The 22,638-nt window shown below is 44.7% G+C and overlaps 2 protein-coding genes across 11 annotated transcripts in view; one reads left to right on the forward strand and one right to left on the reverse strand.

The window, feature by feature from the left end:
• The window catches only part of MAGI3 (membrane associated guanylate kinase, WW and PDZ domain containing 3), a gene marked incomplete at its 5' end in the record, with an annotated part of 74,908 nt that extends 55,570 nt beyond the window's left edge, over positions 1-19,338 (forward strand). The window contains 8 exons of one of the 2 annotated variants that reach the window (XM_082330231.1): positions 1,649-1,841; positions 3,050-3,235; positions 6,880-7,065; positions 10,641-10,743; positions 10,861-10,987; positions 11,480-11,623; positions 13,886-14,024; positions 16,216-19,338. In XM_082330231.1, coding sequence (XP_082186357.1) covers positions 1,649-1,841; positions 3,050-3,235; positions 6,880-7,065; positions 10,641-10,743; positions 10,861-10,987; positions 11,480-11,623; positions 13,886-14,024; positions 16,216-17,306 — 2,169 coding nt within the window. In that variant the 3' untranslated portion in view covers positions 17,307-19,338. Of the gene's footprint in view, positions 1-1,648; positions 1,842-3,049; positions 3,236-6,879; positions 7,066-10,640; positions 10,744-10,860; positions 10,988-11,479; positions 11,624-13,885; positions 14,025-15,659; positions 15,752-16,215 lie in introns of those variants that run through there. The other variant, XM_082330232.1, reaches the window with a different exon arrangement.
• A 105-nt stretch (positions 19,339-19,443) lies between these two features.
• The window catches only part of LOC309599090 (protein PHTF1-like), a 32,102-nt gene continuing 28,907 nt past the window's right edge, over positions 19,444-22,638 (reverse strand). For 2 of the 9 annotated variants that reach the window (XM_082330241.1, XM_082330239.1), the window contains 3 exons: positions 22,154-22,249; positions 21,376-21,501; positions 19,455-20,939 (listed from right to left, as the gene is read on the reverse strand). In XM_082330241.1, the coding sequence (XP_082186367.1) occupies positions 20,919-20,939; positions 21,376-21,501; positions 22,154-22,249 (243 nt within the window). In that variant the 3' untranslated portion in view covers positions 19,455-20,918. Of the gene's footprint in view, positions 20,940-21,372; positions 21,502-21,643; positions 21,849-22,153; positions 22,250-22,638 lie in introns of those variants that run through there. The other 7 variants (XM_082330243.1, XM_082330244.1, XM_082330247.1 and 4 more) reach the window with 7 other exon arrangements.

Raw genomic sequence — 22,638 nt, forward strand, 5'->3', positions numbered from 1 at the left:
AGATCTGGGATTGTGTCGCACCCCTTTTTCCCCCAGCTCTCCTGCCAAATTTTCAAAAATGCATTTTATTCTGGCAGTCAGTGTGGTTTCTGGTGGCTTCGTCTCAAGGAGACAAGCACAGCCTTTCCAGTGCACTCTTTCAGGCTTTTATTTGCCTTGTGTTTTTCCCTCTCATCTCGGAAAATACAAAATGCGGTACTTCAGGATTTTCATGAAAGCCTTGAAGCAGAACCTATTAAGACTGGCTTCCTTCTGCAGATGGACGTTGGTGGTGTTTTGCATTGTAACTGGCATCAAAACGTAGCTCTGATGTTTGCACAGGAGGAAGAATACTAGTGCGAGCCTGGTTTGCTTTAACCTGGTCAGTGACTAGAGTTCAGTTATGCTTTTAAGTTGTCAGTGTAGTTGTGTTTCCTGGCCTCAGCCTGCAGAGCTGTTGCAGTTGGACTTGGATGGCTCTCTGCTTGAGAGGTAATTGCCAAGGAGTGGCGGAGTTGGAGGCAGAGGGGCAAATGCCAGTGTGGAAGCCCCTGGGCAGTCTGTTCCTCTGCCAGCAGGCTTTAGGAGACTCCCTTCTATTTCCAAAAGGCAAAAATTTTTCTCTGGGAAGAAGTGCTAAGACTTGTGCTGTGTGTCAGGGGCTGTTGCTTCAGCTGCCAACTTAAGAGGAAAAGCTTTTGGAGTAGACACTCATAGATTGCTTTTTGATCACAGTTAAGGAATACTTTTTTTTCTATTCACAGCTGTGATCCAGTGCTAGCACTCCCCGCCCCCCAACATGCATTTAAAGAAAAGGAAGAGCAAAACAAAACAATCTTACTTCTGTTGCACTTCATAGCATTTTTGTGGTGTTTTGTTTCCATAACAGCCATAGCTGTTGGTGTCAAGCTAATGTCACGAATGCTGTGTGCAGATGATCTGTCCCCCATTGCTTAACCTCCAACAACTACTGGCCGTAATTAATCTTTCATTTAACCTGAACGGGATCCTAGTATATGAAATAGCGTGTGGTGTTCTTATCTGTGTTATATTTAGTAGCACTTTATGAGGTGGGGGTAGACAAAATTGATAAGGGCAGTGCAGCTGTTTGAATTCACTATCTAATCACCAAAAGCTGTGCACTGAAAAACCTTCAAGCATGGAACTGTCTACTTTTCAGCAGTAAATTTGAGTTATTTTGGAAGCTTTTACTTCTTCCCCAGTCACTCTGGCATAGTCTCCGTAAAAAAAATAAAGTAAGTGGAATAAATGACAGAAGCTTTCATTTCAGTAATGTCTGAGAAATTGTATATATGTAATAAGTACACAGTGTGTACTTATGTCAAAAGTTGGGCTTTTTAAGAAACTGCCAAATATGCTCAGGAGATAAGAGATGCTTCTAGAATTCATGGAAATAAGAATTAAAAATCCCCCCCAAACTTTGTGTATTTACTGAATGCTTTGAGCCCCCACATTGTATCCACTGAGTCAGCTTGTGCAAAGCTTGCTCGCTGGCTGTATTTCTGCTAGAATTGGACAGTCAGGTAGTCTTTAAAAATATCTTCCCAAAAGCCCTCATCTGTCTGGATTCACCTGGATTCCAACCATTACGTGTTCTGATGAGTTCGTGTTCTGCCATTCAAACCCCTTGACTCTGCTCTTCTGACAGATTTATATTGGAGCCATAATCCCGCTGGGAGCAGCAGAAAAAGACGGCAGGCTTCGAGCTGCGGATGAGCTGATGTGTATCGATGGAGTCCCTGTTAAAGGGAAGTCACACAAACAAGTTTTGGACTTGATGACCAGTGCTGCACGGAATGGCCAGGTGCTGCTCACAGTCCGGAGAAAGATCTTCTTTGGTGGTACGTGTCTGTCTGTCCGGAGGGGGTACTGCAGGACATAGATGGGGCTAAAGGAACACTTAGGTCTTTGTAATCAAATCGACTGAAGCTGCTCTGAAACTTATCAATTATTGCACTAGAGCTGAGCAGCCTGAGATTCAAGAGGGTCAGCTGTAATTCTGAGTAAGCGGAGAAAAGCAGAATTTCATAAGCTGATGCTTTAGTACTTGCTAGTTTGCACTGCTCGCACAGGTAAGGCTCTGAAAATTATGATGGCAGTGGTGTTTTCTTCAGCCCTTTTTGCAGGTATTAGTTAGAGCAGCTGCTAATGCTATGTAAATCGAGTAATAACACAGTCTCCTCTGTACAACCTGCTGTATTCTCAAGTCTTTTGGCATCTATGTGTAGCAAGAATGAGTGTATTCAAACCAGAGATGATTCAGGGCAGCATCTTGTGATTCTGCAGTTTTAGATCAGTGTCCAGATTGGTAGCGTCCAGAAGATTATTGTCCTTGACTTGATGATGCTGATCAAGTGAATGACAGAGCCGGGATGGGTTCAGGAGAACTGGTAACAGTCCCCTGTTCCAATTAGCAACCAGTATTGTTTTTCCATTGCATTATTCAACCATTAATTCTGAGTATATACAAGTAAAAGGAAAAAGTATTTTTAAGATCGATTCTCAATTTCTTTAAGATGCCTTCTGATAGACTACTTCAGGACCAAAATTTTGCAGTTTTCCTAAAGAAAGCCTGGCTTCAAACTGCCTTTTAAAAAACGTTTCCATTGCTCCAAGTACACAGTTGTTCCTCGCTTAAGGTAGCAATAGTTGTAGTTTGTAGCTGGATCTCTGACATAGATCTTGTACTTGTAGCATGCAGAAAAGCCACAACGTTTGGGTTTTTTTACTATAAAAAGGCATCAGATCACTCTGACAAAGTCTGTGTACACACTGCCAAGTCTGTTCGACTCTGTGCAACCAGTGCACAGCAGGCTTTCCTTGCATACTGGGCACACCTGTGTAGGACTGGGCCTTTGAATGCTTTATCCTGCATCTGATTTCTGTTTGATCCAAATTGTATTGTTAATAAACTCACCCCTTACTTTCCCAGGCAGACAGTGTTTCCTCCTGCTGGCACTGATACTGAGATGTACAGTTTTGCTGTAGTTGCTTGGTAAAACAGCAGTATTGTTTTTTCCTTATTTGTTGTTTGTCTGTTACCTGCAAGGGGAAAAGCAACCGGAGGAGGAGGAATCTCAGCCTGTCTTGACGCAAAACGGCTCTCCTCGACTGAATCGGGTAGAGTTTGCAAACCAGCAGTCCCCAGAGGTCTACGATGTCCGTCTGCAGCGGAAAGAGAATGAAGGATTTGGCTTCGTCATCCTCACCTCAAAGAACAAACCTCCTCCTGGTGGTAAGTGCTGTGTTCTGGCAGCGTTGTCGCTGCCCGGCCTCACTGCGTGGCACCTGTACCAAAGCTGCTGCTGGCATTAGCAGGCGTGAGCGAGGCTGCGGCTTCTTCAGGGATTTCTCTTTCTTTGATGTGCTGGAGTTACCTACACAGCACTCTGCGTAGATACAGTCGTCTTTCACTCACAGTATTTCACAGCCCAGCCCAAGACAGCTTGGTCTGTCTTGCTTCGCGTTTATCCTCTTTTTAACCCAACTGTGACATAAGTGGGGAGCAGGGGGAAGGTCTGTCCCACGCAGGCAGCCCGTACACAGGAGCGTGCGCTTGTCACAGGACGGTCTTCAGGACGCGGATAGTTGTCAGGCTGTGGTGGTGATGTAGATTCTCACACTGTGTTAATTCATAGGCATTTTAATGGAAGTATAGTTTCCACCTTGGCTTTGTATTACCTCATCAGGTCGAATTTCTTATTTTGGGGATCTGAGAAAGTAGAGACAGCAGCACTTGGAAGAAAGCGATGAAGTTGTTACTGTCAGACAGATAGGGTGTTTGTCTAGAAAGATCATCAAAATGAAAAAGTAGCATGCTCTGGTATGACAGTTCTGATGTATGGACATGGCTTCAGGCATAGTCATGAAGATAAACAGCAAAATAACCAAGGTTAAAAGCAAAAGTAAAAAGAAATCTTGTGAGCAGAAGTGAATGAGAGAAGCTGCTTGCAGGAAGCCCTGGAGTCCAGCTCAGTTAATGGAAAGATCCGTGAGCCCCTGCACAGGAGCCGGTCTGCTCTGTAATCAAGTGCATTTGTGTTCCTCGTGCTGATGGCTGCTGCTTACCTTGCAGTGCCAGGTAGAGGCTAGTGAGTATTTTTTGCATGAGGTGGTAAATAGGATCATCTTTCTGAGATTCATTCCCTTTGGCCATCGGGCTTGGGTTATCTGTGTCAGCCCTTGAAATACAAGCCAGCTTAGTGTATTCACCCACAAACAAACTCAATTCACTGACATTGAGGTACAGGTAACTCCCGAAATCCTTACTCGGTTCCTTTAGTTCCTTAGTGTAAATCACCCTTCTGAAACTTCCTCAGCTGGTTCCAGACAGACATAATGATGGCTTGAAAGTGTGGGTCTCTTTTATTGAGCCTCAGACACTTTCTTCTGTTTTTCCACTTCATTTTACTGCACAATAAAAAACCAGCAGGAGCGCAGAAAAAAACTGTTTCTAAATAACATTGTGCTGAATTCACATGATATATATTTAGAGTGTGATGCAGCTTGGCTCAGACGATACCTTTTCAAGAATGTTAAAGCCAGCTGCTCTGGAAGCGCCTGGCGCGGTGGGCTGGCGCAGCGGCCCTGGTCCACGTGCGGAGCTGCCCACTGCTGTCGGGTTCCCGCGGCGGTGGCAGGGCGAGCTGTCACCCTCCCGGGGCGTGATGCTGCACAGATGGTCGTGGCCTACGTCAGAGTGGCCGTGAGGTGACGGTGTGTTGTCTGGTCAGTCTAATCATAGAATCGTTAAGGTTGGAAAAGACCCTTAAGATCATCGAGTCCAGCCATGAAGATATTAAGAAAAAATATTATAAACAGAATTATTCTATAATATATTGATATTCTGTTTATTATAACTTTACTACAGACATTTTTGTCTGAGGATCTGTGGCAAATCCCTGTTTATTTGATATTAGAACTGAAGGTAGAAGACAGCTGAAACCAATTCCAGTGCTGGAAACATAAGCCCTGTGGTCCAGGCTGTTTCTAACACACAGGAAAAAAAAGAGATGCTGGTGCATCCACAGGCTGTGCTGTGCAGAACTTTCCTGTGCCACGGTTTAACATGAAGCTACTGTGTTCTTCTAAAGCCAGGATATTTTAAAACAAGTAATCAGCAGTTGAGTCTGCAACCCTGCAGTGCTTTACTCTTCACAGTTGGCTCTTAGGTTTATATAATACTTAAAAAAGCCAGTCTATTAAGGGAAGTGTAATTAAAATTTAAACTCATGGTAAATGCTAGAAGGCATCAATGTCTGTTCCTTCACAGCAACTTCTGTGTGTGCTAGCTCATTAAAACAATCCTTGATGGCTTTTTAATCTTGGGTGGCTGATGATGCTGTGAAAGTGTTTCAGATTTGCTGTTACGGTTTTGAAAAGCCAGCTGATAATCCTGGCAGGCGCATAATGTTCCTCACCTCTCCGATCCCTCAGAGAAAAGCATGTTTGGGAGGGCAGCAACTACAGAAAACAGGTATCCATTGAACCCACTTCAGGCTTTGGAGATGCAAACAGGCTTTTACATGAAGTACCAGGAAGAGCATTTATGAAACATGTGGAGGTCAGTCTGGAGAGGTGTTTGGAAATGAGTTACAAAGGAGCAGCGCAGCAGTTCCTGTGCAGAAGAACCCTGATGAGGGATTTGGGAGCCAATTTGCTATGCTTTCAGGCATCCAGATGAATGAAAGGCTGGTTTAGACGCATGGGAAAGCATGCTGACTGATGTGCTTTGATGTAATGCAAATCTGCTCTGTCGGGGCCACGTCAGCACGCAGGCAGCTCAACCAGCCGCTCTTTTGCCCCAGGTTTTGGTAGGCTCCTCCTGTCACAACGGCATCTCGCTGGCTACCGAGTGCCATCTTCGGGTCAGCAAACCATAAAACATGATCTCTCCGCAAGCACCAGCATGGCTCTTGGCGGGGAGGGCGCGGGAGCCGCTGGGGCCGTGGCGGTGCTCTCCCGCGGGAGAGGTGCCGGAGGAAGGGCCGTGCTGGAGTGGAGCATCCCTCCCTCCTTGTGCCTTTTTAGTTCTGCTCCTTCCTGCACTTGTGTTCACCTCTGGGAAAGTAACTAAAAGCAGTCTTTCTTCCTCCTTCTTCTCCTAAAATTCCCTCTTTTCCCTGTTCTGTCTTTTCTGGCCCCATTGCTTTGGCCTCTAGAGGAGTCTGTATACAGAGCAGAGTGTCACTAAGGGATGAACCGAGGAGACCGAGCCAGGAGAGCCAGCTAAAATTCAAGCCAATTATTACAGGTGCAGGTTCATCTCGGAGAGCGGGAATAGGGAACGGGTCTGCAGAGCTGATCTAGCACACCTCGCTGGGCTGCTGGGCGTGCTGAGGGTCGCTGCTGAGGTGTTCACCAGGTACTAATAGTCTCTGGCAGGAGAAGTTTGACTTCCTTTTGAAGTGTATTTAAGGCTTAATTTTTGGTTGCAAGGAGGAAGAGTTAATCCGTGCATCCAGATTTCTAATGACTGTTAAACTGGATGTCCGTAACTGTCTCTGAGCCCACACAGTGCTCCCGGGTGGATGCATGAAATGGAAAACAATACATTGAGTGGCAAAACAAACTGCTTCAGAGCGCTCCTGGGACACCTGGTCTTACTCATCCCTTTGCAGGTGTGACCCATTTCCTTCCCGTGTTTTCCTCTAGCCACAACACCTTGTATGTGACAAGGCCGTGCTGTCAGGGGTTGGCGTTTCCATTCGCTCCACTGAGGGAAGCTTTCTTCATTATTTGCAGGCTTTTCTTGTGCTAGCGGTGCCGCCCTTCAGAGCAGGAGCGGTCTCTGGGGTGACTGTGGCAATTCTGGGCTTGTGTGATGTTTATCTGACATGAGTATTAATTGCGTTGCTGTGCTTGTTCTTGATTTCCTAGTGATCCCTCACAAGATCGGGCGAGTTATAGATGGGAGCCCAGCTGACCAGTGCGGGAAGCTGAAAGTGGGAGACCGCATCTCAGCGGTGAACGGTCAGTCGATCGTTGAGCTCTCGCACGACAGCATAGTGCAGCTGATCAAGGACGCGGGCAACGTGGTGACTCTGACTGTTGTAGCTGAGGAAGGTAAGGAGGGCACGTGGCCTTGTCAGGCGGATGGGTCCTACCACACTGCCAAAGTCTAATGTTTGTAACTTCTGTAGTTAATTTACTTAAAGTGGAGTATTTTAAGATGTTAGGAAATTAAAGAAAAGAGTGAAGGTCATCTGTTTGCCCCACCTGCCTTCAGCTCTTCCAGAGCAGAGAGAGACAGCTGCCGAGGTGGTTGTATTGAAAAATAAGATACAAGTATTAACAATACAGTGCAGGGTAAGAGAAATTCTCATGGTTTCTCAGATGAGAGAGGGAGACTGCTGCTCCCATGGAAACATGTCCTGTCCAGACCTTGTATTCTTCAACCAAAGAGAAATGTCTCTTGGGAGAGCTACAACAGACTGATGGGACAGCGCTCAGAGAGAAAATCTTCTTGACCCTGGACAGGGTCCGTCTCCTGCTGCTGCAGTGGCTGATAGGAGCTTTGTTGCAGAGGAGGGAGGTGATCTCGGGATGCTCTGGAGTGGCTCTGCCAGGCACAGCTAGGGTGCTCTAAGGCCGCAGGGACACCTGCTTTCCAGATCCTCTCCATTTAGGCACTCTGAGTTTTTCCTTCCTGCCACGTTAAAATACACAAACTGCCTAATGCTGCATCCCTGGGATGCAACAGAAGCATCCTATGGTTCTGTCTGCCAAAGCTGCGCTTTCAAAAATGGTCACATCCCCCCATGAAAACCTTACTCAGGGTTTTCCTGCGGAGCCTCCCAGGCTGCTAGCAAATTCTTCACACGCAACTGCCATGTCATCTGAGCAGCAAAGTGAGTATTTGTGACTCCAAAGTCCCATCTTTAGAGACCGTATTTTTAATGAAAGCTCCCATGCAACACTGTGTTCAATATGGTATTGTTCCTATATAAACAGTTCACTATAAATATGTAAAACCCAATCATTTGAAGAGAAAATCTGTTTTCCAGCCCTGCTTACCACTGCATTTTTCTGGATTGCTGCTTGTGGGTTTAATTAAACTCGCTATCATTATTTTGCCAGAAAGTTGGCTTTCTTCACCTTCTAAATAATAAATACCTAAAACCAGAATGTGAATAAAGCCAACAAATGATTCTCGTAATTTCGCGTTCATTGCAAATATTTAACATGCTATCTCAGCCTGTAATACAAAATTTCAAAGACTGAATTTTCCTTTTTGTTAATGCTTGAAGCAGAGAGACTTCTATATATTGTTATTTTTCTATTAAGATTTTCATTTTTATCAAGTCTCATTCATTCCAGTTTGAAGGGACACACCTCAGAGCAGTCGCCCAGGGCAATGTTTATAATGCAACTGAAGTTTGGGTTGGTTGCATTAGATCTGTTTCTCCAGGGCTCTCAATCAGCTTTGTTTTCAAAATAAGCTTTCTGGATATAACATTATTGTCCCTTATTTATGCGTGGCCTTACCTGGACTCTGGGTAAGAACTTAGCTTTTCCCACTTCTTCAATTACAGATTTGGAGCCAAAATGTAGAGATAAAACAAGAACCTGAGGAGATTTAACAGAGAGAGGGGAAAAAAAAGTCATAAAACAAGAACCTGAGGAGATTTAACAGAGAGAGGGGAAAAAAAAGTCAGTAGCAGGTGATAAAACTAGACTGAAGAGGCCAGTCAGAAAATACGTGTGGCTTAGAGGCGCTGGAGTTGGTGTGTTTCAGATGTAAAGGATTTGTGACAGCGAAGGAGAGAGAAGCAGAACCTGTTCCACAGAAATGGGAATATATCACCACATAAAATTCTTGATTTAGCTGGAGAAATACAGTTTAGTTCACAGCATAACCCTCCATACAGCAGACTCCCATAGAAAGCCAGAGTGGATGTGAATTAGTCGGGGCCTCGAGCATTTTCCCCGCTGGGCTGCGGGGAGGGAGCTGAGCTTCGCAGAGGTGGTTCGCAAGACAGTGGTTAACACCGAGGCAGATGCAGGAGGCAGCTCCAAAGAGGCAGGCGCCCGTTTTGCCAGAAGCTGTTCGGCATCACGAAGTGTGAACCCTAACAGAGTTTGCGGCTCCCCAGTGCATCGTCTTCAGCGCTCTCCTCCGAGACTGACAATGAAAATACTGCCTTGTTCTCCTTCCTTCTCCCTCCTGGCTTTCACAGATGTGTGATTTTTCATACAAATTTTTTGCTTTTCATACGAATAAATGAATTCCACTTCCTGCGCCAGAAGACATTCTTTAACATTTTTCACAAAAGCAAGAGCCGTCAGCTTTTGTCATATATTAGCTGGAAACACGAGAGAGCAGGCTGAAAAGAGGACTGGAGAATTTGTACAAACAGATGGCATTTTTCTTGCTTGTGCTTCTAAATTAAAACTCTGAATATAAACCAGGAGTAAAAGTTGACATTTCGTCTCTAGAGAAAAACCTCTTTAAGGCATGTCATAGTAATAGCACCAAGCAGTTCTGTGAAGGACTTGGGAGGTCTCGCATACCTGAGAAATTCAGTCTAATAATATCCGTTATGTTTTCCTTCCCTTAAGATGCTTGGGCACTTTGTATATTTTACTGGGGTTTGTTTGTTCCTAACTGAGAAATGCAGTAATGTGATGCACCCAACAGAGGACTGGAACATCTCTAGTTTGGGTGCTTGGGAATTTTTTTAACCCTTATAAGGAAAAGGAGTTTATTAGTTTATAATTCAGTATGTAAGTTCATCTTGGGCCGCAATGTGCCATTTCAGGTTCTAGCTAAGAGGCAGCTTTTTTGCATAGACTATGGTTCATTACTCTTAAGTGACAGAGACATTTTGTATCCTGAAACATGTTTTTTTCATAAATGCACTGGATTTATTGTAAAGTGCACAATTACTGTATTTTGTGTGGCAGGGAAAATCATGTTAAACTATTTTAAAAGATTTTATTAAAGTGTCATTATACTTTAATTTTTACTTAGCCTTTGGGAGAAGGCAAAACACTTTAAGATTCTCGTTGATAACCTGTCAGTGAACGAGTCCCTCCAGTGTGGTTGTGGGACCAGTTTGTAACCTTTCCTATAGCTGGCCGGTAGCAAACTCTCCGTTGTGCCTTAAATGAGTTGACAGTTTCCCTCCATTGTTAGGGTCTTCACCTGTGAATTCTTATTGCCACGGCAGATCCTCGTTCTGCTCTTACCTTTAGAAAGGGCTATGTTCTCAAATGGACATTGTTCTTCATCTCTTAAAAATTTTATTATATTGACCATCCGAACCAACTTCATGGATCTGAGTAACCCTAATCCCTTCTGGTCTTTATCAACTTGCAGACAGTCCAAAACCCTTCTGTTCATGTCTGGTTGGGTTAAAATTGTGTTGTTTTTCTGAGGAAAAGCAGCATAGGTAAGAATAAAATCCCTAGGAATTTATTCCACGGAACCAGTGAAGTGCACTTGGGTTCCTGGCTTATGGTGTTAGACCTTGGGAAATCCTCTTCGCCTTGTGGCTCAGCTCAACCTGAGCTGCTGTGGCAGTGGCATCCTTAGCAACAGCAGGCACGGCGCTGATGGTCACCGTGGTCTCGTGAGTGTGCCTAGCTTTGTATTTGGGAAGTTCTCTCTGACTGTCGCTTCTGTTTGAATTTATTAGAACACCGTGGTCCTCCGTCAGGAACAAACTCCGCCAGGCAGAGTCCAGCTCCGCAGCACCGACCGCTGGGATCGGCACAGATCAACCCTTCCAGCGCAGACAGGTACAGAGCTTTTGCTTCTAGCAAAAGGAACTGAGAACAGCTAGAAAAGCTCGACCAGAGCTTGACCATCATTTGTTAATGCAAAGGTAACATCCACGTCCTTTTACCTCTGTGTAGGGGAGCTACGGAAGGTGAAGCTGGAAAAGAAGTTTCAAATAGTTACAGGCTTTCCTGGCCCGAGCATAAGCACTTGACACAGTCCGATGCTGGCGTTGCTTCGGTTATTGGTAGCCGTCATGTCCAGGTAACCATCCAGAGGGTGCAGAGGCATGCAAAATACTCGTTCGTCAAGACACTACAGTGGCATTGCCACGGAGTATTCAAAAGCAGAACAATAAAACTTTTCCCTGTCAGACGTGGGTAGAAAAGTTGCATATAAAAATGCACTAAAGTGTCTCACAGAATGTGTTTTTGCTAACGTTTTAGATTTTGTTATCTCCTTAGTATAGTTGAATACTCATTATAATTATAAAAAAACCAGAAAATGCTTGCAACAGGGCTAGTACAGACCCACATTTCATGTGTATCTAAAACTTAGAAGGAAAAATGTTCTGTATGTTTAGACTTAGAATGAAACCATTACACCTGGTCATACGTGAGTTGTGATGAATTCAGTTTAAATCGTGGATTGCATGTTTCTCATAATACAGAAATGCGTGAAGCATTTTTCTAGAAAAACAAATGTTTAAATCTGCCTGCAGGTCCTCATCTTTTTTTTCTCCGACTTCCCGTACAGAATCCTGGCTGTTTCCCAGTAGAGTTGGAAAGGGGCCCTCGAGGGTTTGGATTCAGCCTTCGAGGAGGAAAGGAATACAACATGGGCTTGTTCATCCTTCGACTTGCTGAAGACGGGCCGGCTGTCAAAGATGGGAGAGTACATGTGAGTTTGTCTTCTCTAATCAATTTGCTGATCACGTTGGCCTTTTGACATATTAATTCACCTACAGTGGCAACAAACTTTGTTCTTTCATGAGTTCGGGGTCCCGGCAGGCAGTACAGCATCGGGGCAGCTGCCCTTCTTCCCGCTGGTACCGTGCAGTGACAGCAAATGCTGGGGCGGTAGGCTTTTAGAGGAGGAATATATGAACAGCTCTGGCCATCCAAAATGAACTGTCCATCCATGCTCGAGTTACAATAACATGCATGTCCCAGGGTGCGAGCAGCAGCTACTCAGGATACTTCAGGAGCCCAAAGAAGAAATTACACAGTGGAGCAGAAAGTTGAAAGGAGAATCACTGTCCGAGTCAGTGAATTTGTAAGGAGTGTTTGTGTGTACATTGTGCTATTGCTGTTCTGTGCAGTCTTTGAAGATATAAGCCTGACTTTTTTCAAAGATTATTATGTTAATTCTTATGTTTGTGTAAGGAATTCGCTTTCAAATATTGTAGTAAAAGCAAACTACATGGGCGCAATAGCACAATGCAATAGCAAAGCACAACGGTACGTGAGAATCTGTGACTGCTGCCCAGAGCTGAATTTTCAGAGGCTGGAGCATGAAGGTGAGCCCTCTGCCCGTGAGATGCCGTCCCACGTGCACTCCTGGGGCTTCGCTGCACGGACGGCCGCTGGCACAAGGCTCTGCTTCCATTTGTGTTATAGTTTGTAGAATAGTGCTGACACAGATACTTGCTGGGGCTACTGTGGGGCTTAATTGGATGTGAAATTCTAAGTATTGTTAACTTCTATTATCCTAATTCTTTACAGTAATTAGCTTTTTTCCCTCATGCTTGAGAGGCTACATGAGTGTAGTAGTTAGTACTAATATTTTCTTTCGTATTGCTCCTTCGAGTGGTGTTACAGTAAGCTCCAGGGCTTCGCTTTCTGGGCAAGAGCAACCAAAAGGTTCCCAGCTGACTGTACTGTGCTTTGCGTAGGCGACCTGTGCCAAGGCCCGAGGTGGTGGGGGACTGCGATAGCAAGATGTTGCTGCACGCGCTCCAGCTCCCACATTTCAGCTTTCACTCCGGGCTGTGGGTCCTCGGCAGTCTTGCGCAAATCCCCCTCCCACCCCTTGGCACCGAGCACCTTCCTGTGCAGGGGATGTGTGTACGTAGGGATGCTTTTGCTGCGATGGTGGGTGGTCACGTCCTGTGGGGAACGTGAGCCCTCCGCAGCCCGTGGCCGCTGCTGGTGGTTGTGCAGGAGCAGGACCACGAGCGCTGTGCCGTGTGTCCCCAGCAGCTCAGAGCACAGAGGGGCTGCGCTTGCCCAGCGTGAGGTTATTCACAATTTTCACATCATTCAGTTTCTCCCTCCTCAGCTGGAAAAGGGTGTCATTCTTCTGGCTGTACTTGAAAAAGGTGAGGAGGAATTTCTCACCCAGTTAATGGCAACTGAGCATGACGGGAGGCACGTCCTGCAGCGTCCTGTCCTGTCCGATGACTAACCAGCCAGTGACCTCCTTTGGCAGAGACAGTTTATTTAACAAAGCCCCATCAGTCTCTTCAAACTGCTAATTTTGTGCACTAGTGACATCCATTGGCTGATCCATGTGTTGTGCAATAGGTTTCACGACCCTTTTTGGGGGGGTGCTATTCCAGCCCTTCCCAGCAGCCTGCAAAGGTAGCGTGAACTGTAATTACCTGCCCGGTGCCTTTCTAAGTTGCTAATTGGCCTCAGAGACCTAAGTACCGATAACCGCGTAGTGGTGATCTCTCCTACCGGGAATAAAAAATCCTTTCCTTACATAAAACCTGTTCAGCCACGATAGCATTCAGCTCTGCATTAAGCATGGAGAAGTTGCTGCGTTGCTTCCCTGGTTAGCGTGACTTTACACAGGCGCGTGGTGCCAGGTCTGACGTCGTTCGTCCATGAGCTCCCTCTATACGACGATCCAGAATGAAAATACATTGAAGCACGTGGCTGTATCTGTCTCATCACTTGGAAATAAATGGAAGACGTGTTTAAGGAACCTGAGATCTTCTGTTGAGCTGGCTGGGCACGAAGAGCTCTGAATTGCCAGAGAGTTGCGTTGCATCGTGTTAATCAGCAGCCGTGGAATGGTGTTGCTGTTGCTGAGTGGATTTTGGCATGAGAGGAAAGACAGAAGCATCTGCCTCTATTTTTTTTCTTTCTAAATTAAAAACTAGTTTATAGTGTCAGAGATTCACAAAGACTAACCTGGTTGCTATTTTCTCGTCAGGTTGGTGACCAAATTGTTGAAATTAATGGAGAGCCCACCCAAGGAATCACTCACACACGAGCCATTGAGCTGATTCAGGCTGGAGGGAATAAAGTTTTGCTGCTGCTGAGACCAGGGACTGGCTTGATACCAGATCACAGTAAGTCATCTCAAGTGCTGCTTCATTTTGAGGGTCCAAGGTAATGGAGTAGGGTCTGATAAAGAGACTTTGGTGCTTGTTCACTGAAATCGTTAGCAGTTCCCTTTTTGATAGCTGTGCAGGCTGCTTATGCTTATTTTAAAATACAAGGAATATTTTTGGTAAAATTAACGCATGACAAGTACTTAGGAATATTGCGTAGTGTGAAATTATTGCATATTTGTAATTGTAATAAGTTTCTCAGCTCTGTCCAAGCTAATCAGACTTTCCTATAAAAATGTGATAATTAACACTGATTGCCTTTTAATTTAAATTAAAATTCTCTATGATACCGTACTCAGTTCAAGATGCCTATGTTCTTAAGAATAGTATTATTTCTGTACAGATTTACTTCACTGTTTTTAGCCTTCTAAATTATGAAATGCTTTGTTGTTCAAAGCCAAAACTTCAGAAAGCAGGGGCAGAGACAGCTTTGCTCTCAAAATGGATTCTGTTTGTTTAAAGTTGTGACGTCTGCCTCTGCAACAGGAAAGCACAACTTTGTAGGCCAATAAAAAAAAGGAAGGACAGAAAAGCAAATCCTTGCAGGAGCTCCGAGTTCAGCTGCAGAGAACAGAGCTGGCGGTTTTGAGTCTGACTTAGGAAATGCTGCAAAACTACAAATCAAAAAGACTTGTGGCCGTGGCAGTATTTTAAAGCAAACACCACCTCTCTGAGTGCACGTTTTAATCTTTTAACCCGTGATGCTGACACCAAGATTCTGCTGGTAAACTTCTTAAATTGTAAGGTCACTTTTTCTGATGAAGAGCTTTTCAATAATAGTGACCAACCATGAGTCTCCCCTTTGAAAATTTTAAAACACGCAGTTTGAACTACCAAATAGTTTGTCGTGTTCAGTCGTTGCAACTGGCATCCACTCAAGGGATAAAATCCGCTCAGAACTTTCTCCATTTCTTTTCTCCAGAGGGCTACAAGATGGCTCTTAACATCTTACTGCTCCGACCTGCGCAGCACAGTAAAATCAGTGAATTAGCGCGTGGCACGGAAGCAGCCCATCTGTGAACGGCGAGGCCCGTTCTGTGCCATCTTGCTCGATTCCTGGCTGCCTGGGTTTGTCTCTCACACTGAATTACCTTCTCATTAAGGGCGAAAGTTAAATATAGTCCTCCTTGTGTTCCGATGAGCTTCTGTTGAGGTCCTCTTTAAAATCAGCGTTTACAAGCTAGAAGAGAGGGAGGCAGTGCGAAGGCACCTCCAGCGCTCTCCTTACTAACAGCTACTTAAGCTTGGTTTAATTTCAGCAGTGATAAATGGTGTTTATCCTGCACCACGAGGGCAGCACAATAGTTATCTGGAATCGCTCCTGGCCCTCTTATTCACAGAAATCTCCTGCGTCTGAGGTCGAAACACAGAAAAGTCTGAAGGAACCTCTGGAGACCATCTGGTCCAGCCCTCTGTCACAAGTGAGGCCTGAGACTGGGTTAAGCAACTTAGATTAGATCAGCAGCCGTGGAGAAGGGAAGGGTTTTGTTGCCTCTTGTCTTGCTGTTAATCATACGTTTCTGATTGAAATCTTGCCTGCTGTACTCTGTGATTTTGGTATGTAGTTCTGGGCTTTTTCTCTTCCTCCTTCAGGTTTGGCTCCTTCCAGTCTGTGTCCCTACGTGAAACCTGAGCAACATTAAGGGCTTTCAGTGCTTTTCTTGGTTTTTCCTTAAAGACTTGGTAAATCTGCATGTCTTGTGTTTCATCTCTTCCTATTATTAAAGTGCAAAGCTATGAATAACCTCAACTTTTCCCTGTTTTCAGTTTTCTTTTAGCATAACAGTTTCAGTTCATTTGGTTTTCTTATATTAAACAACGTAGGTCAGGGACTTTTGTTTTGCAATTTTGCTACGTAGGCTCTGAAGTTGTGCTGATACAAGAGCGTGTCAGTCCCGCAGAGGTCGTGCCAGCATTCTAAGCACAAGATTTTTCCCAGATCACATCCTTATGGTTATTGTAGGTTGTAGAACAATGCAATATAGCAAACTGACTAAATAAGACTTTGAGAGTATGCCACTACGTAATATTTTTTAAATTGAAGATTTCATATAACATCCTGAAACCTCAGTAGTATGCACGTTTCTAAAATATTTAGTGATTTTTTTTTTTAAGTCATTTAATCAAATCTCTCATTGTTCACTTCCAGGTGATTGGGATAGTTATAATCCATCTTCGTCAAATGTAATATATGAAGAACAGTCACCATTATCTTCATCTTCACATTCTGCTTCCCCATCTGAAGTGTGTTATTTACCAGTACCAGGAGAAGCTTTAACGAGAGTTCAGCTGTCTGAGAAACTGGAACAAGCAAAGAACACTGTGCCTGAAAAGATAAGCACTTTAACTGAAAACCAGTTTGAGATGAAGCCTCTGCCTTCTCCCCAGAGAACAAAGAGCAGATGGGAATGTCCCTCCAGCCCTGGAATCACAAAAGGCAGTTTGGAATTAGGGGCCAGAAGAGACAGATCTGCAAGTCCAGAAAAGTTGGTGGCTGCTGAGGGACACCCTCACACAGGATTCCACAGCCCCAGAAAAGGGGATCCAGAAAAAACCTACAGCAATCTGTCACATAAATCTGACAGTTCCAGAAAGAGAGAGAGTAAACCCACAGAAACAGGGGTGAACAATGGTAACAAAAAAGAGTATTCCAGTGGAAATCAAGGAAGGTCTGCCAGTCCCCACAAGCATCTCGGTAAGCAGGGAAACGTAGAAACGGTAGGCAGGTTACAAGAACATCAAGACAGAACAACTGGTGGTGATAAGACGACTGCTGAGCAATTGAAAGGTGGAAGTGGTAAAACAGGAGTCAGGAAAGACACGAAGCAGAAAACTTCTGGAAAGACAGAGGGGTGGTCTCCAGAGCGACAACGTGCAGCGTTTGATGAGAGTAACCTTCTGTTCAGTGACTCCAGGAGAAACACATCTGAAGACGAAAAAATAAAGAAGTCAAACTCTGGAGCGCCGAGTTCCAGCAGATTCAAAACTTCCAGTCTTTCCAATATTCCACTGCTTTCCACGGAGAAACAAAGCAGGCTGGGAACACAGGAGACGCTCACGCTGAACAGACAACACAGAGAGAGATACCTGGAGCTGCCCGATGAAACCAAAGATGATGGAATTTCCAAATCTGAGAGTAGTTCTCCAGTCAAGAAAACACCGATAACTCCTGGACCTTGGAGGGTGCCCAGCGCATGTAAAGTCACCCAAACAGCAGGTGTGGCTGAAAAACGGGTTTGACTGACGCTTTTTTTTAGAACATGTTTTAATCAAGTTTCTAATAATGGTCATTTAAAAGCATTGTTTCTTTTCACAAAGTTGTCATTTTTTTTCAGGAACTGGTTAGAGGGTAGAAAGTATTTGACTCGTTCTTAAATTATCTAAGCTGCATGAAGGACCTTTTGGATTGCTTAAATGAAACTCTTCCATAAGCTGCTGTCCCCTTGTCCTTTTGAAGGCGGTGTTCTGCTGCTCTCAACGTTGCACTGCTACGGCTTTCTCAGATAGTATTGTGAGTTTCTGAACAAAATTATTTAATGCCTATATTGCCAATGTGATCATGACTCCCTTCTTGTTCTTGTGCCAAGTTATCTACTGTATCCAGTCAATCTGATCCTTCTCATCCGTATTCCGGTCGCAGGAGAGGCGAGGTTTTGTTTGAAATGGGTATTTTCTCAAGAGCATGTTGCATGTTTACATAAGGAAATACACGTGGTCTTACTGGCTCGGTAAGAAGATGGGTGAGTTGGTTCTATCAATTCCAGGGCAGCAAATGAGCCACTGATGCTGTTCAATTGACGTTTTTTTCTTAAATTTTTATACCTAATACAAAACCGTGTAGATAAAAATTATATTTGACATAATCAATGTTTTGTAATTTTGCTTTTTATGAACACAGCAAAATTGCTTTATTTTCTTGATTCATAAGGATGCTTATAACAACTGTTTGCAAACATATGTCTGAAAAGAGCAAATTCTGGGTTCTGTTAAATAACATCATTCCTTTGGTTTCACTCGTGGCACTGTCTCCTCCTTAGCATTCCTTGTAAACGCAAGCGATGAGTGCACGTTTATTTTCAGCCTCGTTGTGGTGCTGTGTGCTGAACGCCCATCTATCTTTAATTATTTAACGCTAGTTAGGAATCGGATTTTTCCCCTCCGTAGAGGTGAGAGCTGACCTTTAGGACAGAACCAGCTGCCAGAGCAGCTTCGTAAATGAAGTTCTTGCCCGTGTGCATTAGACGCCTCCCGTATGTTACTTGGAAGGCGTGATCTGTTCCAAGAGTGCCAAGTAGGCTGATACACAGGGTACACGAGGCTTAGCATCCGCTGTTGGGGCTCTAATACCTACTTTAAAAAGAGGAGTGTTACCACCAGAATCTACTGAGACGTCAGTCCTACGGCTGTAAGAACAGCAGGCTGCATAAATTGGAGGGTTTTATTTTCTTCATAGCTTTAGTGATGATTTCCTGACACGCTCGGGTTTTAATGACTGCGGAGAAGTGGTACAAGGAGCCCGCTGGTCCAGTTTGCAGAAGGAGAAAGAAGTGTAAAAGGTCAAGCTTTACTCACGCTAAAATTCAAACTAACACGATTTGCTGTTTGAAAGTGAATGAGCAAATATCTCGGTTTGGCTTTGAAACATTGAACGGTTTTAAAGCTTAATGAAGCACAGTGAATCAGTTCCGAGTCGAATTCTTTAGAAGTACAGACAACTACTCAAACAGCGTTTTAAACAAAAAGACTTTGAAAATGAAACAGGCTTTAAAGCAGATCTGAACTGCGCTCTGCTGCTTGACGTTGGGTGATCCATTGAGATTTGCTGTGTAGCATAACGTGTACAAATACTCCATCTTGCGGAGTATGACTGTGAAAATATTTAATACTTTAAAGTAGCCTCTGTAGATAGTAACCATGTATTCTTAACAAGAGATTCTGTTTTATGTTGAGCTGTATGCACTTGCCCTAACCACTGAGTACAGTAACAAATCCAGACGTTTAATACAGAGGTGAATTAGCACCACTGAAGTTATCTCCCTGTCATCAACTACCCCTCTCTTTTTTCTCTATGTTAATGTGACCTGATTTAGTGTCTTACCTGTGTGTGATTTCTCCTTCCATAGAACTTGTGTCTGTACTTACTGTACCGGATGACTTAGCAACGCGGCCTTGGAACGCTAAGCAGTGTATGGATGTACTGGGTGTAAATGTTTATATATTGTACAGCACCTTTATACATACTTCTGAGGTTCTGACTAGAGAGAGACCTGTAAATCGCTCATTATTTTTTATATAGATATTAAAAAGAAACTCCAGTTCATGGCCTGTTGGTTCTGCACTGTATAAAATAGATTCTTTGTTGACTTGCAGTGGTGGGATACTTTAAGCAGCTAACTCCGAGACCCGGGTTTTACCCACAAACATAATACTCTTCTGGAAAACAAATACAATTTATTATTGGAAGTTTCCTTGACTCCCTGTTCAGATAACAAATGTTCAACAAAGGTATTATAAAAATCATCAAGTCATGTTGAAACAGTTGTTAATGATGAAATACTGGTACTGTAGGTTTATTTGTACATTCTGATATATCAAACTGTCATCTCCTTTTACATCTTACAACTTTTCCTTGTACAGAAAAGAGCTGTAAACAATTTACTACCAAAAATTCTTCTGCCATCTTACCCCGTATGTGAAAGAATGAAGCTATGAAAAGTTCCTCAGTTTTTGCTTTTGTCATTACTGATATAATAGCGGACAGCAGAGCCAGTTAAGGAAACTGTAAGTTTAACGTTTTCTCTGCTATGCCCTTTAAAACATGAATCTGCTCTTGGGTGAGGAAGCCTTTGCCACATCTCCTCCACCGAAGCGATTCTCCCAGCAGTGTCCTCCGCAGGTATTCCAGTGTCAGGCACCATCGCAGCGCGGAGCTGCAACAGCTTCTCGGACCGCGGAGCAAAGCTGGGTGTCGGACAAAGGCACCCCGGGATGCCCTGGGTGCGGAGCGGAGGCCTTACGGGGACCGAACGCAGCAAAACATTCTGTAGCATCTGATAAATGCTTTACTTGCAGGTTGCGTTGTAAGGTTGTTCTCGTGTAACTGATGTTTCCAAAAAAATGATCGTGTATTTGCCGAACACCCAAGGTAAGCCAGCCAGCCAGCGTGGATCTGTTCTCTCGCTTAATCGTCAACACGGAGGCGGAATTCATCGTGCGCAGAGCGAGTTTCAGTGCAGCCTGCGGTAGTTCAGGGCAAAGAGGCAAAGCCTCAAGCGCACCGAGCTTGTAAGAAAAGAAATGCTCTGCAGCGCATCCAGATAGCGCACCCAAGTATCGTCAGGCTGAGCAGAGCTCTGAAGGATGCACAAATTGGAAAATTCCAGTGTGGCGCCAGCGCGCTCTGAGGAGGAGGATGGCCAAACGGGAGGCCTGACTCCTCACTTGTCACAGGCAGAGGGTTCCGATTTTGCAGAAACAAGGCACCTGTAGCAGTCAGCGGTGTCAGCAGGAGCTCTCGCACGGCTTTTAGTGTTTGGTGCCCCACTCTGTGCACGCAGTTCCTGCTCTTTTCAATGCCAGCTGCTGCTGTTTGGCCCCATTAATTCTGTTTTGCTGGGTGTCCATGCCGTGGGATGACTTTGCTAATTAGACCAGTTTATTCTGTATATTCTGTTACAGAACAGAGGGAGATAAAGCAGAGGGAGAACTTTTGATACGTACACGGAGAATCTGTTACAAAATCGTCATTACAGATTTCCGTAGTTGGAGAGCGCCTCTGCCTGTTGCCCCAGTGATTGGTTATCTTCTCTGGTCTGTCCTGGTGGAGAGGGCTGAGTGCTGATGGTGGTCAGTTCACGGTTTAATTTTCCATAACTGGAAAGAGATACGGAGAGTGAGTACTGGTCTGCAAGCCGCAGGTCTGAAAGCTTTTCACCTACAGGTGAAACTCCGTCTCCTTTGCCCATCCTGCATTGAATGCTCTGCTCAGCGAGCTCTGATGTAGAAGTGTGAGCCACAGGAGGACTCTGTCTTCATTCTAAGGGAAAGAACCCAGGCTCCTGACTAACTCTGGCTTTAAGTGGGCACCAAAGACCTGAACAGGGCTGAAACGTAAAAAGTCAGCCCTGTCCTCCCGCCGCAGGCTCAGGGAGACGGAGACGCGGTCAGCGTGGGCTGTTCTCCGAATTGCCGTGCAGGGGAGCCCAACGCAAACCCAGACCTTCCTGCCTGGCTGGGAGGGCCCGGGCACTGGTACCAAAGTGTCCCCGGCCAGAGGCTTCCTGGTGGTTTGTGGGGGAGTTGTACTTACTCTGATATTGAATCCTAGCAGATCACTTATAACGCCCGAGACGGCAGAGAGTATTACAACCCGTGTGATGTTGTAGATTAACGGGTTCATGGTCAGTCCATACAGCCTAAAGGGAGTATCCAGTTCCTGCAGTGAAAGGAAAAAAAAGTCCCTTAGGGTTGGTCCGTACCAGAAGGAATTCATCTTCTGACTTTTAGCCTAACAGTGGCTCTGTGGCAGGCTTTGCTAATCGCGCGCTGCCTCTGTATCCTTACTTAAATGTACGTACAGAAATTCCCACTCTGTATTTCAGGCCTCCCAGCTCAAAGACCTTTTCTAACAGCCATGCTGAATCTGGAAAGTCTCCTTTGTAGCAACACTGGCTGCGTAACGAGAGCTTGACTCAGCAGGCTGTAGAATTTGTCTGGACTCATTTATGTGGCTCTTCTATGCTCTTTCTACTCTGCTACCGTCAAGAAGCTTCAGCATGGAAGCTGCAGAAGGAAAATGAGATTCGAGCAGTAAGGAGACATGCTGCGTTCATACAGCCTCTCCTCTCGCTTATCGAAATCGTAGTAAGCTGCTACGAATGACAGGTTTGTAGCACTAATTAACCACATGGGTCTTGTACGGCTTTAATCTCATGCCATGGCTATAGAAGCACAGAAAAACTCCCTTTGTGAGACCGAACTCCCCTAAGCCAGAGAAAGAGAAATGGGAAGAGCAAAACCCCACACTGTCATTAGTCATTGCTTCCATAAAATGGAGCGACTGCACGTTTTTAGGGAGAGTAGCTTACCTTCAGTAGCTTTGTAGATAGTTTCAAAACGTTGTTCACTAGAGACAACTGTTCCTTCTTGTTTGGCTTCTTCTCCATCTTTAGGTACAGGTTTATCTGTGACAGAGATGGTACAGAGCAGATGTTGATACTCCAGCACTGGCCCCAGCTGATTCCTAACTGGGGGAAATGAGAGCCCTTCTTTGCAGTCTGCTGTCACTCCAAGAAGTGGACGCATCCACAGACAGGAATTGAGCAGTGATAATATCGCTCTTTGACGTGGCTAACACGTGTTAACCCAGAGACAAACATAATCTAGAATTTAGAACTGTTTCACACCTTGTCCGTCCCCAGCTGTACGGTGTTTTATTGCCTTCTGTCCAGCACAAGTGTTGATGTCTGAATTTTAAAATCTGATTCCAGTATTTTTTTAAGCTGGTTTGAAAGGCAATTATTACATCCAAACACGCCGCAAAGCCAAAGGGAGAATAAGCCAAACGGAGGTA

The sequence above is a fragment of the Platalea leucorodia genome (genome assembly GCF_965183815.1).
Source record: "Platalea leucorodia genome assembly, chromosome: 19".
NCBI classification, from domain to species: domain Eukaryota; kingdom Metazoa; phylum Chordata; class Aves; order Pelecaniformes; family Threskiornithidae; genus Platalea; species Platalea leucorodia.